The 12,349-nt window shown below is 49.4% G+C and overlaps 1 protein-coding gene across 8 annotated transcripts in view; it reads right to left on the bottom strand.

Annotated features, from left to right (window-relative positions):
- Positions 1-5,028: 5,028 nt before the first annotated feature.
- The window catches only part of arhgap32b (Rho GTPase activating protein 32b), a 73,375-nt gene continuing 66,054 nt past the window's right edge, over positions 5,029-12,349 (bottom strand). For all 8 annotated transcript variants that reach the window (XM_023962139.2, XM_023962141.2, XM_023962142.2 and 5 more), the window contains one exon: positions 5,029-8,945. In XM_023962139.2, the coding sequence (XP_023817907.1) occupies positions 6,816-8,945 (2,130 nt within the window). In that variant the 3' untranslated portion in view covers positions 5,029-6,815. The remainder of the gene's footprint in view (positions 8,946-12,349) is intronic.

Below are 12,349 nucleotides of genomic sequence, written 5' to 3'. Positions count from 1 at the left end.
ATTCATTTCCCAATACCTCTGGGAAGGTAAACCCCCACGGATTAGTTTAAAAACTATTAAAAAACCTAAAGATAGAGGAGGACTAGGCCTTCCAGACTTCCAGGACTACTACTCCGCGAACAGATTGTGTTATGTACAAAAATGGCTGAATCCTGGTGTGCTAGATGAATCCTGGCTAGACATTGAACAAAATCTCTGTGATAACCTAGATATTTCTAATTTACCTTTCTTCAGTTCTAAAATTAAACAACACAAATGCTTCAGAAGTTTAAACATCAGCTCATCCTTAACAGCCTGGTGGGATTTTCTTAAAAAAACAACCTCACATTATTTCCATGTAAACTTACCCCCATTTGGAATAACCCTGACATTTTGATTAACAAAAACATGATTCATTTTGCTTCATGGAAGAACAAAGGAATCGAGCAGTTCCAGCATATAATTCAGAATAGAAAATTTATGTCCCTCTCAACGTTATCCTCAACCTATGGAATTAATATAAACAAATTTCTAGAATATCAGCAGCTTAAATCAGCTATAAGCACTAAATACTGCCTGACCCAAATAGACCTAGACCCTCCCCTTACAGTAACACATTTCATGGACCTTAAAAATCCCAAACTCACCTCCAAAATTTATAAGATGTTATCAGACATAGATGAAACCATTTACTTACCCATGAGGAAATGGGAGTCTGAGCTATCATTGAATTCTAGTGATCAATTTTGGCTACAGATCTGTTTGAATGCCTTTAATATGACCAAAAGCCCTAATCTGCAACTTATTCAATACAAGATTCTCCACAGAACTCACTACACCGGACAGAGGTTATTTAAAATGGGTCTCAATCAGTCTGCTATATGCACACAGTGCATAGGTAACAACATAGACGACTATTTGCATGCCCTGTGGGTCTGTCCACCTGTCCAATCATTCTGGCGTAAGGTTTGTGAGGACTTATCAATCTGGTTTAATCATAAGATTCCTGCTTGCCCCAAATTCTGCTTATTAGGTGACCTGAATAACATCAACATGGAATCTAACAAGGCTTATATGGTTCTCACCGCTGTATGTATCGCAAAGAAAACTATCCTCCTAAACTGGAAATCTAAAAATAATCTTAGCATCAACCACTACAGAAACCTCATGTCAGAGCATATTAGTTCAGAGATAATGTCCTCCACAAAAAACCTGTCGGCTTCAGACTCTCCCTGGCTCCAGCTGGTAAGTCACATCACCTAGTGGGGGTGGGATGGTGATAGGTTGAGCCGGGTCCTGGCTGGTTGGGTGGGCCGGGGTGGGTTTGGGGGGGTGGGCTCTGCCGGGCCTGTCGTTCTCCCGGCTCGGGGCTCTGGTTGCCTGGGTGGGGTGGTGGTGGGGGCGCACACTCTGCCGGCAACTTGGCAGGGGTTCCTGGGCGGGTGCCTGCTGGGCGCAGGGTAGGCAGTGCGGCTGACCGGGAACGGCGGCCGGGTGCCGTGCTGGGTGGCTGGTCGCCGTGGCGGGGGCTGGGGGGGGGGGGCTTGGGGCTCTGGGGTCGTCTGCCCGTGGCCGGTGTTTCGCCCGTGGCCGGTAGTTGGCGCGTGGCCTGGCCCCCCGGGGGTCGGCGCCGCAGTCACAGCAGGGGTTAATGGGTTCACTTGGGTGGGTTTATTTCATTATTATTATTATTATTATTATTATATTAATTATTTTATTATTATTATTATTATTATTATTATTATTACTTATTTATTTTTTTGGGGGGGGGGCCTGGGGGGGCAGTGTGCTAGTCCTTAGGGGGGCCAGGGTATGAATGGTGGGGCTGGACCCCCTCCTTGCTGGCTGTCTCTCGGCGCCGCGAGGCTCTGGCCTCCGACTGCGGCTGGCTTGGCGTTTCTGGCTGCCCGGCCGCTCTGGGAGGGGGGGCGCCTACCGCGGCCGGCTGGGGGGCCGGTCGCTCGGGGGAGCCTTCTCCCCCGGTTGTGCCCATCCGCCCGCTCCCACCCAAACAAATATTGCACACAGGCACATAGGGCCCCGGGATCTGGATGGGAGGGGTATGCTGGCGGGGCTCACTGGGGATGCCCCTCTCTGGGTTCTCGTTGGCACCCGCCCTCCTCCCCGCTTTTTACTTGCATATTAGACACTCTGATTCATCTAGGGCCTAGTGGAGAGGGTCTGGTGGAGGGGGGCACGGTGAAACATCCGTGCTCACCTTTCGCTGCCCCCCCCACAATTTTAACTTCCTTTGTAGACACACACACTGCATGCTAGCAGCACACACACAGCAAATACACACCACTCACAGAGGGACTCCGGAGTGGGGGGCTTTGCGGCTTGGCAGCGGTGGATCCCCCCACACTGGTGACCTCCTATTTTACCTGCAGCACACACACAGCACTCCCACACCTCCATACATGGGTGGGGTCGGGGGGGGGCGGCCGGTCTTCACCCGCCTGGTCCTCTCAGGGCGGCCGGGCTTATGGGTGTCCTGTCGGCTGCGGGAGGGGTCGGGCATGCGGCGCTGGGGGTCGGCCGGCTGGGGGGGGGGGTTGCTGCTTGGCGGCGGGGGTAGGGAGGGTAACCAGATGATTGTGAGTATGTGTGTGTGAGTGCATGGGTAGGACCGACCTGGGGGCTGGCTAGCTGGGACCCTCTGGGGCTTTCCCTCCCCATCACAGAGAGGGGAGGGCACTGAGAGGGTTGGGGAGGGGGGGTCAGATATTATGGCGGGGGGGGTGGTAGTGCGTAGGGTTTTAGGGGGGTGGCTGTGGCTGTGGGTGCGTGGCGATCCCTGGGTTGCTAGGGTCGCGGGCCTGGGCTGGCTTGCGGGGACGGGGCACCGGTCGGGTGGTGGCCGGCTCTTGGGTTCCGGGGGCCCTGGCTTCGTCCCTGGCCTTTGTCTCGGTGTCCGGCGCCCGGTGGCCCCCATGGCTGCCGCCTGGTACGGCTAAGCGCTCCTGTCTTGTGGCCTGGGGGCCGGACACTGGGTTCGCTTGTGCCTCTGGGCATTGGGGGGGCCCCTGTAGGGGGGCCCTCTCTGTGCCTGGCTGGTGGGGTGGGCGGTCCCCTCCTCCTCCCCTCCCGGGCTGCCTGGGTCCGGATGCTGGGGGGGCTTCTGGCCTGGGGGGCTCTCCTCCCCTCTCCTGGTCTGGCTGGGTAGGATCTGGCTCCCTTTATGAACACACGGTTCACGTCGGCAGCATGCATGTATCTCCACCCCCACGTGCACGTGCACACTCCACACTGCTCCCTGTCTGCTTCATCCCTCCTCCTTACCTACAGTGTATTGATGGACAGTTTTTTTTTCTCGCTCATCTTAGTGTCAGATTTTCACCTTTGATGTAACATTCGTCTTTCCAGCAGATCTGGTATAATTGTTACAGCTTAAATTAATAACTTAGTCAAATCAGTGCTTGTATCCCCCACCTTTTCACCTTTCTTCCTTTTACTCTCTTCCACCCTCCCCTCACATTCTTCCCCTCTCCCTCCCCACACACACTAAATGTAACAAATAAATAAAAAATAATACGACAAAAAGGGGTTTATACAAATCTACACTCTAGTTTCTTGAAGCTATATAACCTCTTTTTGTGATAGTAAAACCTGTCCAACACAAAAAGCCTTCAGCTCTAATCTGTTTGCTCAGCTGTTGGACAGAACAAGTTAAAAAAGAAGAAAAAAAAAAAAAAAAAAAATAAGGATTGGATATATATATATACTGTATATATCTATATATATAGATCTCTCTATATAGATATATATCTATATCTACATAGATATCTATATATAAACACTTAATGGTTTGTGCAGACGATGTTGTCTCTGGATCATTGACAAATATGAAAACAATACAATTAAAGGCCAAATATGTTTTAACAGCACTGAAACATGCTGTCCTGCCTTTTCTGTCACTTGCTCTGTTTCCACAGATGAACCCAAACCCAGATTCTGACCACTAGATATTAATTACAATACTTTACAGTATACCTAACCTAAAACTGCAGTAAGGTGACCAGGATGTGAACCACGACAAAAACCACAGTCAGTGTTTGAATCAAAAACAGGACTTTGTGTGTGTGTGTGTTGGGGGGGGGGGTGTCTTCATTAAAATCAATGGATAAAAAATAATTTTCAAAAAATGATTGTAATGGTACAATGCAACTTTTTTCATGGGTTCTGCTCAAAGATGTCTTTTTTATTTTATTGACCTGTCAGAAAAAGGACATTTTATTGTGGTGAATAAATATGATGCATTTGTGTTAAATATTAAAGCACATAGATCAGTACTTTAGGACAGCAGTCAGGAAGATGACTCTTACAGGGAAAAGTCCTACTTTTGCCATTTCAATGGAAATTAGACCCATGTTCTCACTTAGATTAACCCTTGTGCTATCCTAGGCACTTTAGCATTGGGAGTTGGGTCATCTAGACCCACCAGACAGTGCCCTGAACCTTTTTTCTTCAATAATTTGTGATCTTCACTGGTGTCCACGGATTACATGAAATCTTTCCACCTTTATCCACCTTTGTCATGGTAGGGAGAACACCGCAATGTAAGGGGGGGGGGGGTGTCATAGGTGATTTGTGTTTTTTCCTTTGGTCTTTGGGCTGCGGGAGCCTTTAGAAAGCTTCATGTGTCTGGCAGCAGCTCAGGCCGGTACCTCAGAGGGGTCCAAATTCAACTGGAATGATCAATGTATAAGTACTACCTCAACGTCGTCAGGAACAGCTTTTGAAGTGTCCCCCGCATCTTATAAACGAAAAACAGACAAACTGAGTAGCTGACAGACAAACATGTCAGTCAGATTCTTCTCTTCCCAGAAAGCTCGGAGGTGAGGAACAAAAAGCAAAATGAGCTCAGAAAACAGAGGGGTGTCCACAAGTGTGATCATGGTTGTATTTTCACCCCCCCCCCCAGCACGGTTTTAAGGTTTAATCAACAAAAGCTTCAAATAGGTTGTTATCCACCAAAACTTCGGGTTTGTCCGTCAAACTGATTGTGTTCCTCCTGACCAAACTGAGATTGCACATCCAAAGGCGAAACAAAGATCTGTTTCTTTTAATTTCATATTTCTCTGAAATAAACACTTTTCCCGTTTACAGCATGGATCATGAAATGACATTTTCCTGTGTGGGATGGGACTCATGTTTGCTAGTAAAGCTGAACACAAACCTGAAATTGACTTCAAATGATGAAAACGTCATGGGTTCATGTTCAGGAGGTTCCTTCTGGACGTCAGACCAACAGACGCCTCAACGCTCTGTTAGAACAGACTAATGAACCAGGAGACCTTTGCTTCATTCTGCTGGCCTTTGTCAGCTCACTGTCCATTTCAAATCTCTGAAAATCTGAAGCACAGGTGAGGATTCACAGTTGCCAGTTTGCTTCAGAAGTGAGAACCTCCTCAAAATGAGGATTCTGAGGCGGCCGTCACTTCATCCAGATCCCCAGAGTGGAGATCCTGCAGAGTTTCAGCAGGCTGAAGCTGCAGCCGCTGGACCTGCAGTTTGGTTTTCTAACTTTGATGGACTTCACTCTGGACCTTCTGCTGCACATCTGAGGGTCAGCATGGAGCTGCAGTCTGCTCTGAAGGATGAGATGATGGAGCAGAGGCCATCAGTAACAGTCTGACCGGAGGACAGAACAAAGTCTCCTGCCTTCACCTCTGCATCTGACGGGCACCCTGCCTCTTTTCGTCACATTCGAGGACACCAGCTGAGCAGGTTGAGGCTTAAGGCAGGAGTGAAACCTGTGAGGATGGTTTTCCAGATACCCTGCCCTGTTCTCTGCTGGCCCAGTACTTCCAGGTTTAGTGGACTGACCAGGGCAGGTAATACCTGGAAAAGCACTGGTGTCATTTTCCTGAGGGACCTTCAGTGTCGTTCAAACTCCAAATGGTCTTAGTCCTCCCCAAAGCTGCTGGATGACAGAAACCGTGGAAGCTAAGTAAACTGCTGAGAAAAACTTTGAATTTGTGCATGACGTTAACAACTGAACAAAATTTAAGGCTCATTAAGGAGTCCCCCCCCCCCCCCCCCCCCCATCACCACAAAAAGCAGCAGCAGCAGCAGCACCTCCTTCTGCATGATGTTTGAGAGGACTCAGATTCAGCTTTATTCAGTTAGTCCATTTCCTGGAAGTAACACCGATCAAAAAACAGGAAAAATAAAAAAAAAACGTCTTTGAAGCATCCACATCCCGGTCTTTACCCCCCATGTGCAAGGAATGCCACCAATCTTTACCCCACATGTGGGGTAAAGACTGCCACCAGTTGGTCCCTGCTCTTCAAATGAGCCTGCAGATACAGTGACGCTCCACCAGAGGTCGCTGTCCTGCACGCGGTTGCCGCTGCAGACGGCGGTGAGCAGGGTGGACTCGGACTAACCCAAAGCTCTACAGATGCAGCAGAGGCTGCAGGTGAGTCAAGCTTCTCCACCGTCACCCGGTAGTGCTGGAACATTCAGAATCTCCTGCAGACGGAGTGCATGCATTTCTAAAATGCAGAGATCAGACCAGCACCTCACCTTGACAAAAAACTAAAATTTTGTTTTACTAGTGATTCTGTTTGTATACAGATATACACATTAGTATATATAGTAGGTAAGGTTTACATTGGTGTGGCTCCTCTCAGATCATATACGTTTATCAGCGGCTGTTCAACCTTTAGCACAGTCATTTCTGGTACATTCAGTACTTTTTACAAAAGTCTTAGAATTTTCTTTACAATTCATCAAAAATACAGAGAAGCAAAACTCTGGGTGCTGTGACAGTCCGCTGACCCGCAGAGGCTGTTGGGTCGGAGCTCCACCCCCCCCTGCTGGAGCCCTCCTCACTGGGTGTGGACCTCCCCCTCTGGCCTCTGCATGGCCAGCTCGCCCTGGATGAAGGCGCCCTGTCCCAGTGCTGTGGAGTACGCTCTGCTGGCGAGGCTCCCTGGGGGCCCCGGGGTCGGGAAAGAGCCTGCGTGTTTCTGTGGGGGGGCCTGAGGGTGAGGTGCAGGGTGGAATTCGTCCAGGTTGTCATAGTGGGACTGCACAGGTTTACTGCTGGGTTTTGGGTGGGTGTGGTCTCTGTCCGGGTCTGGCTGGGTTTGGTTGTAACGCTGGTCCTCCTGGGGGCCGTGGGACCGCTCCGCTTTGGAGCGAGCCGCCTCGTCTGTACCGTGGTGTCCTGCGGTCTTTACTTTGACCTGCTGCTGGTCCGATTCTGGTCCCTCGTAACGTGGCTGCAGGTTCCTCTTGCTGGGATACTCCTGCTGGTATTTGGACCTGCCGTCTCCTCTGAGCCGGTCGCCCCGGGCCTCGCCCCGGGCCTCGTGCCGACTGCTCTCCTGCTGGTGGGGAAGACTGTGGCTCAGGAAGGCAGGAACAGAGTGAGAGGACTGGCATTTCTTTGGGATGCTCGACTTGGACAGCGAGTTGGACTTGTCAGCCGCAGTGCTGCCGGGGCCATGCCTGTCCGTGTCGAAGTACACCAGGACGTCGGGGTCGGACGCCATGTGTCTGCTGGCGTAGCGGCCCTCTGTGTTCTCGGCTGCAGCCAGCACGGCTTTGCCGGGGTCAGATTTACTCCGTAAATGCGTGCTGTCGTAGGGCGACATGTCTGCGGGCGTGCACAGTTGTCCCACGTTGTCGTACTGCGAGAGGACCAGACCTTTCACCTTTAGTCTGGCCCTCCCCTCTCTGCGGATGGAGTGAAATCGGAGACTTTCAGCCTCCTCTGGATCCCATGCATGGTAGGTGGAGGCTTCTTTGCTCCCATGACTGGGGGGGATGTCTCTGCTGACAAAGCTATGCTCTTTCCCCGGAGGAATAACGTAATTAGACAGGTAGTGGTACCCGGTGGTCTTTCCACCTGGCCGCCCTGGAGCGGCCCCCCCATCCCGGCCTCCGTAGGCGTGGCAGTGCCGGACTCGGATGGTGCCGTAGGGATCTATGTCGTAGTAGGGGAACTCCAGAGGGCTGGAACCATAGCACGGACTGTAGCGATACTGGACCCGGCCGTTCTCGAAGTACGGCTGCAGCTGAGTGACGTGGTAGTCGGTTTGGGAGGACTGTGGGTGGGGCTGCGGGTAGGGCCGGCAGGAGAACCCCGGGCGGTGGTAGAAGAACATGTCGTCGTCCGGGGGGACCTCTGTCCTGTGGATGGGTACGGAGTGAATGGTGGAGGGGGCGTAGAGGGAGTGCACCCTGCGGATGGTGGGGTAACCCTGGGTTCTGTCGTGGCTGTAACCCTGGTGTCCCGGTCCTGGAGACACGTACCCCCCCCGGGGGTTTCCTCTCAGCTTGATGGAGTGGTGGTAGGACCTGGGGCCCAGCGTGCTGTACCTGTTATCCATCCGGGTGCTGTAGGGGACCTGAGGCTCGGACCTGGACAGGCAGGGGTGGGGGGTGACGCTCTCGGGTCTGTAATGGTACGGGACGGGCTGGGGGGCCTTCAGCACTGCCCTCTGGTGGTAGTATGCCCCCCCAGCAGACTCTGTGAAGATGGGCTCTCCCTTATGGTGCAGGTAGGTTGGGGGGTGAGTGGACGACTTACGAGGAGAGAGAGGGCAGTGGGGCAGAGCTTCGCTCCCGTGGGGGGCCGGGGGGCCTTCATCCAGCCTGTGGTGGGAAACCTCACTGAGAGCGGCAGCCGCCAGCTTACTGTCCATGGTGCGCATGGGGGGGGCCGGGGGCGGGTCCTTCCGTTTGATGGCGTCTGTGGACGGCTGCACGGGCTTGATGGCCTCCCAGGGCTTTTCAACAAGGTCAGCAGAGGTGGGGGCAATTCTGGCACTGGCTTTTGACAGATGAGGCTGGGGGAGCACATGGGGGTGGGGGTGCGTCAGTGGGGGGGGCTGCTTTTGAGCTTGGCTCTGCTGCGGAGGCAGTGACAAAGCAGGCTTTTTGGCTTTCTGAGGGGGGGGCTCAGTTAACTTCGGGAGGGTTTGGGGGGTGGCAGGATCCTCTGGTCTAACCTGAAGTGAAAAGAGGAAAAAAACCAAACTTTAGAACAAGCTTCCAGTAAAAGTCAGTAGAGACAGAGCAGAAACATGGGAGGGGGTCATTCTGACATAAACGGGGTTCAGCATCTGATCCTCTGAGCTTCAGTGCAACAACAATAGCCCAGAGCCAGAGGACAGGCTCCAGCATCCCAGACTGACATTATGGGATGTTCTCCTACATCAGAGGTAAACCATAGGACATCATGGTGGGGGTCTTCTGTTCAGAGACCGACTTCAGGGGAGACATTTCTCTGAAACTGCAGACCAACAGCTGAGGATTTCCTACAAGTAAATTGTATTTTGTGGTAGAAATGGTTCCAATCATCTCCTTATTTGTGGAGACAACTGTCTGAAATCAAGTGGAGCATGAAAATGAATGGGAACAAATAAATATTGAATGATTGAATAGCAACAACTCAAATGTTTTGGTTCTAGTTTGGATTTTCATTTGCATGAACTATTGTTCATAAAATGTTATCAGCTCCTGACTGCCGCTTCAACAAAGGGTCATTCATGTTCAGTCATGTATTATTAAATGTGATGGAATTGGAATTTATTGTCTTTGAATGTGTTTTTGTTTGAAGTTGCATAACTTTGTACATTTCATAACAACACCTTTTGCTCTAAATCTTAGTTGACTAAATCTCTACAGTCGACTCAAGCTATTAGTTTTAAAAGTTTTACAAAAAAGATCCTCTAGTTTGATTTTTTATTTTTCCCTTACTGAACTAAAGTGGGTCACAGAAACATGGAAGTAGCAGCAGAAAGATGTTTGTGCAGCTGGAGACTGAATGACCTCAGGGCTCCAGACTAACTTTTTTCAGTAGGAGCACTGTGGCCCCTAACTGAAAATTTTAGGGGCGCAACCAGAAAATTTAGGGGCGCATACCGTAAATCAACATGCTAACCAAATCTACTAATTTCCACTGTATTATGTAATAAATACTTTCATAATAGATGCAGAAATTACAATGTGCTGTTTCAAATTCAGTGTCACATTTTATTCTGCACTTTTGAAGATGCAACAAGAAGGTAAACTGACAGCACCATCTCTGTCATGACAGTACAGATAAGTATAGAAAACGGATGGAAATTTATCTTTGTGACACCAAATAGGTGCAGCCAAGATGCACAATAAGTGTGTTTGAGATCACCCAGGTGAACTCAACGCTGCACAGATCACCTGGTGTGTGACATATTTTTGTTTTTGCTCCAACATTAACTGTCAATCATCACAAAAATATCGCGAGAAAGGGGTGGGAGCAAGGGGCAAACCTACCCGGACACAGCTGGAAACTGAACTGACTGAAAGCTGCTCTACAGACTACAAAACAATGCATTATGGGACATGTGTCCTGATGGTTTTTGTAGTGGAGTGATTAATTAAAATAATTTTGAATAACAATTCATTAAAAAAGGCTACATACATCTCAAAACATTAAAATAATTATAAAATATATAATAACACAGATCATACTAAGGGGGAGAAGAATATTAAAACTAAATTGAATGTTAAGGACAACTCTTCCTGTTCTCCTTCAGTCTTGCTGCAGATCCGGCCCCCTGGTGTCCCAAATGATCCAGGCGAGCCGCTGGTTCATCTCAAACACGTCTATCGTTGCATTTTTCCCACATATTTTCAGTGTGTCTAAAACTAATGTTGTTTTTGCTCACACGTGTTTAAAGTTCAAGCCCCGTTAGCTGTCACGCATGTAGGTGTGGGACATTTATTCTCCTCAGCTGACCCGACTCCCGCGGGAGCGGTGTGCTGCCGTAACAGCTGTGCATAAACCGTTTGATGCGCCGCCGTAACCGTAACCAAAACCTAAACCTTCCTCCGGGTCTGTGTGACCCAGAGAAAGGTTCAGCACGGACTGCATGTATTTAGAAAATTACGAGCGAATAAATACGTTCTAAAGGAAAGTAAGGAACTCCTTAATGTGGGCCGGGGAGGGGGCTGTCAGGTTTCCTGCTTTCAAACCCTGTCATTGTCACACCCCCCCAAGAGTCATTTACCCCACTGTGATTGGTTGGTCAGCTCCGCGCACGACAATGAAAAAGTGTCATTCATACAAACTGGCGGGCTGCAGTAACATTAAAACTTCATATTAAGGCGGGGACCGCAAAATATCATCTTGGGGGCCGCAAATAGCCTGCGGGCCGTGAGTTTGAGACCCCTGCTGTACACTCTGGCACTGGTGCACTAGCCGCAGGTCAGAAGAATGAATCAATAGTTCGCTTACCCATAGTTCAGACGCACATATCAGGTTGTGACATTTGTCTCCGTTTCCTTCCCACAGATGTTTACGCGCGCTCGATTATCTCTAGGCCCCTCCCCCTCCACGCATTTTAGCCACTCACAGTGGCTTTCCCTATTCTTCTCACACGCAGTGGCCGCCTCACACACAGGCATCACGCGAGAGTGTACGTGCTCGCGTTTCATGAGTATGTGCGCGAGTGTGTGTGTCTGCCTGCGTCCGTGTGCGCTTGCGTCTCATTGATTATTTCATTGATCATTGACGTGCCCCTTCCACGTTTAATGTATAAAAAATACGGAGGGTGGGGGAGGCAAATTTACTGGTCGCACATGTGCGACTGGATGTAAAATTCAGTCGCACACTCTCAAATTTTGGTCGCAAAATGCGACCAATTGCTCGCAGTCTGGAGCCCTGGACCTCATGAACCTGGAGACGTGATCACCAGTACTTTTGTAGAATGTTGTTCACATTCGTGTGCAGGAGTTGGTTTGTGTTTATTCACACAGTTACGATTTAATGGAAACAGTGATAAAGTTTTGTCCATTCGTGTCGTGAAAACACAGACTGCATTCAGTTTTCCTTTTATACAGTGAACAACGCGGCTCAGGAGATATTTATAAGCCATTAAGAACCATTCTAACATTTGAATCTGCAAATGGTAATCTGTATTCGTCAACCTCATTTCCTATTTTGATAGTTTTTCACTCCAGGTTCATCCGCGTTGAGCCAGAGAAACACGGGAAAATCTCTGTTGTTTTTTTAATGCTTTAAAAAGAATTAAAAATCAAAAAGAAAAGGCCTTCACTGTCGGCATGCCTGCTGTCATTGGCTACACAAAATCTGTCAAACGCCTCAGACGTTCAACGTCAGACCTACATGCTTCTACTGAGGCATCTGATTGGTCAGTTAATAACTTGAATAACTTTTCATAAATAAAAAATATCTTTTAAAATTAGGATTAGAAAGAAGATGTTCAGAAGAAGGCATCAGAGCAAGAAGGGTCAATCTGAAATATAAATGACTGAGTAATAACTGTCTGTCTCTCAATAGTCTATAGGATTTTGGCTTGAAACCAGCAAGTACTTCCTGTTTGGGAACACGGGAGGGGGGGGGATTTAA

Source organism: Oryzias latipes, chromosome 14, assembly GCF_053564925.1.
Source record: "Oryzias latipes strain Hd-rR chromosome 14, Olatipes_Hd-rR_3.1".
Classification (NCBI taxonomy): Eukaryota; Metazoa; Chordata; class Actinopteri; order Beloniformes; family Adrianichthyidae; genus Oryzias; species Oryzias latipes.
This window is presented reverse-complemented; position numbering and strand designations above follow the sequence as displayed.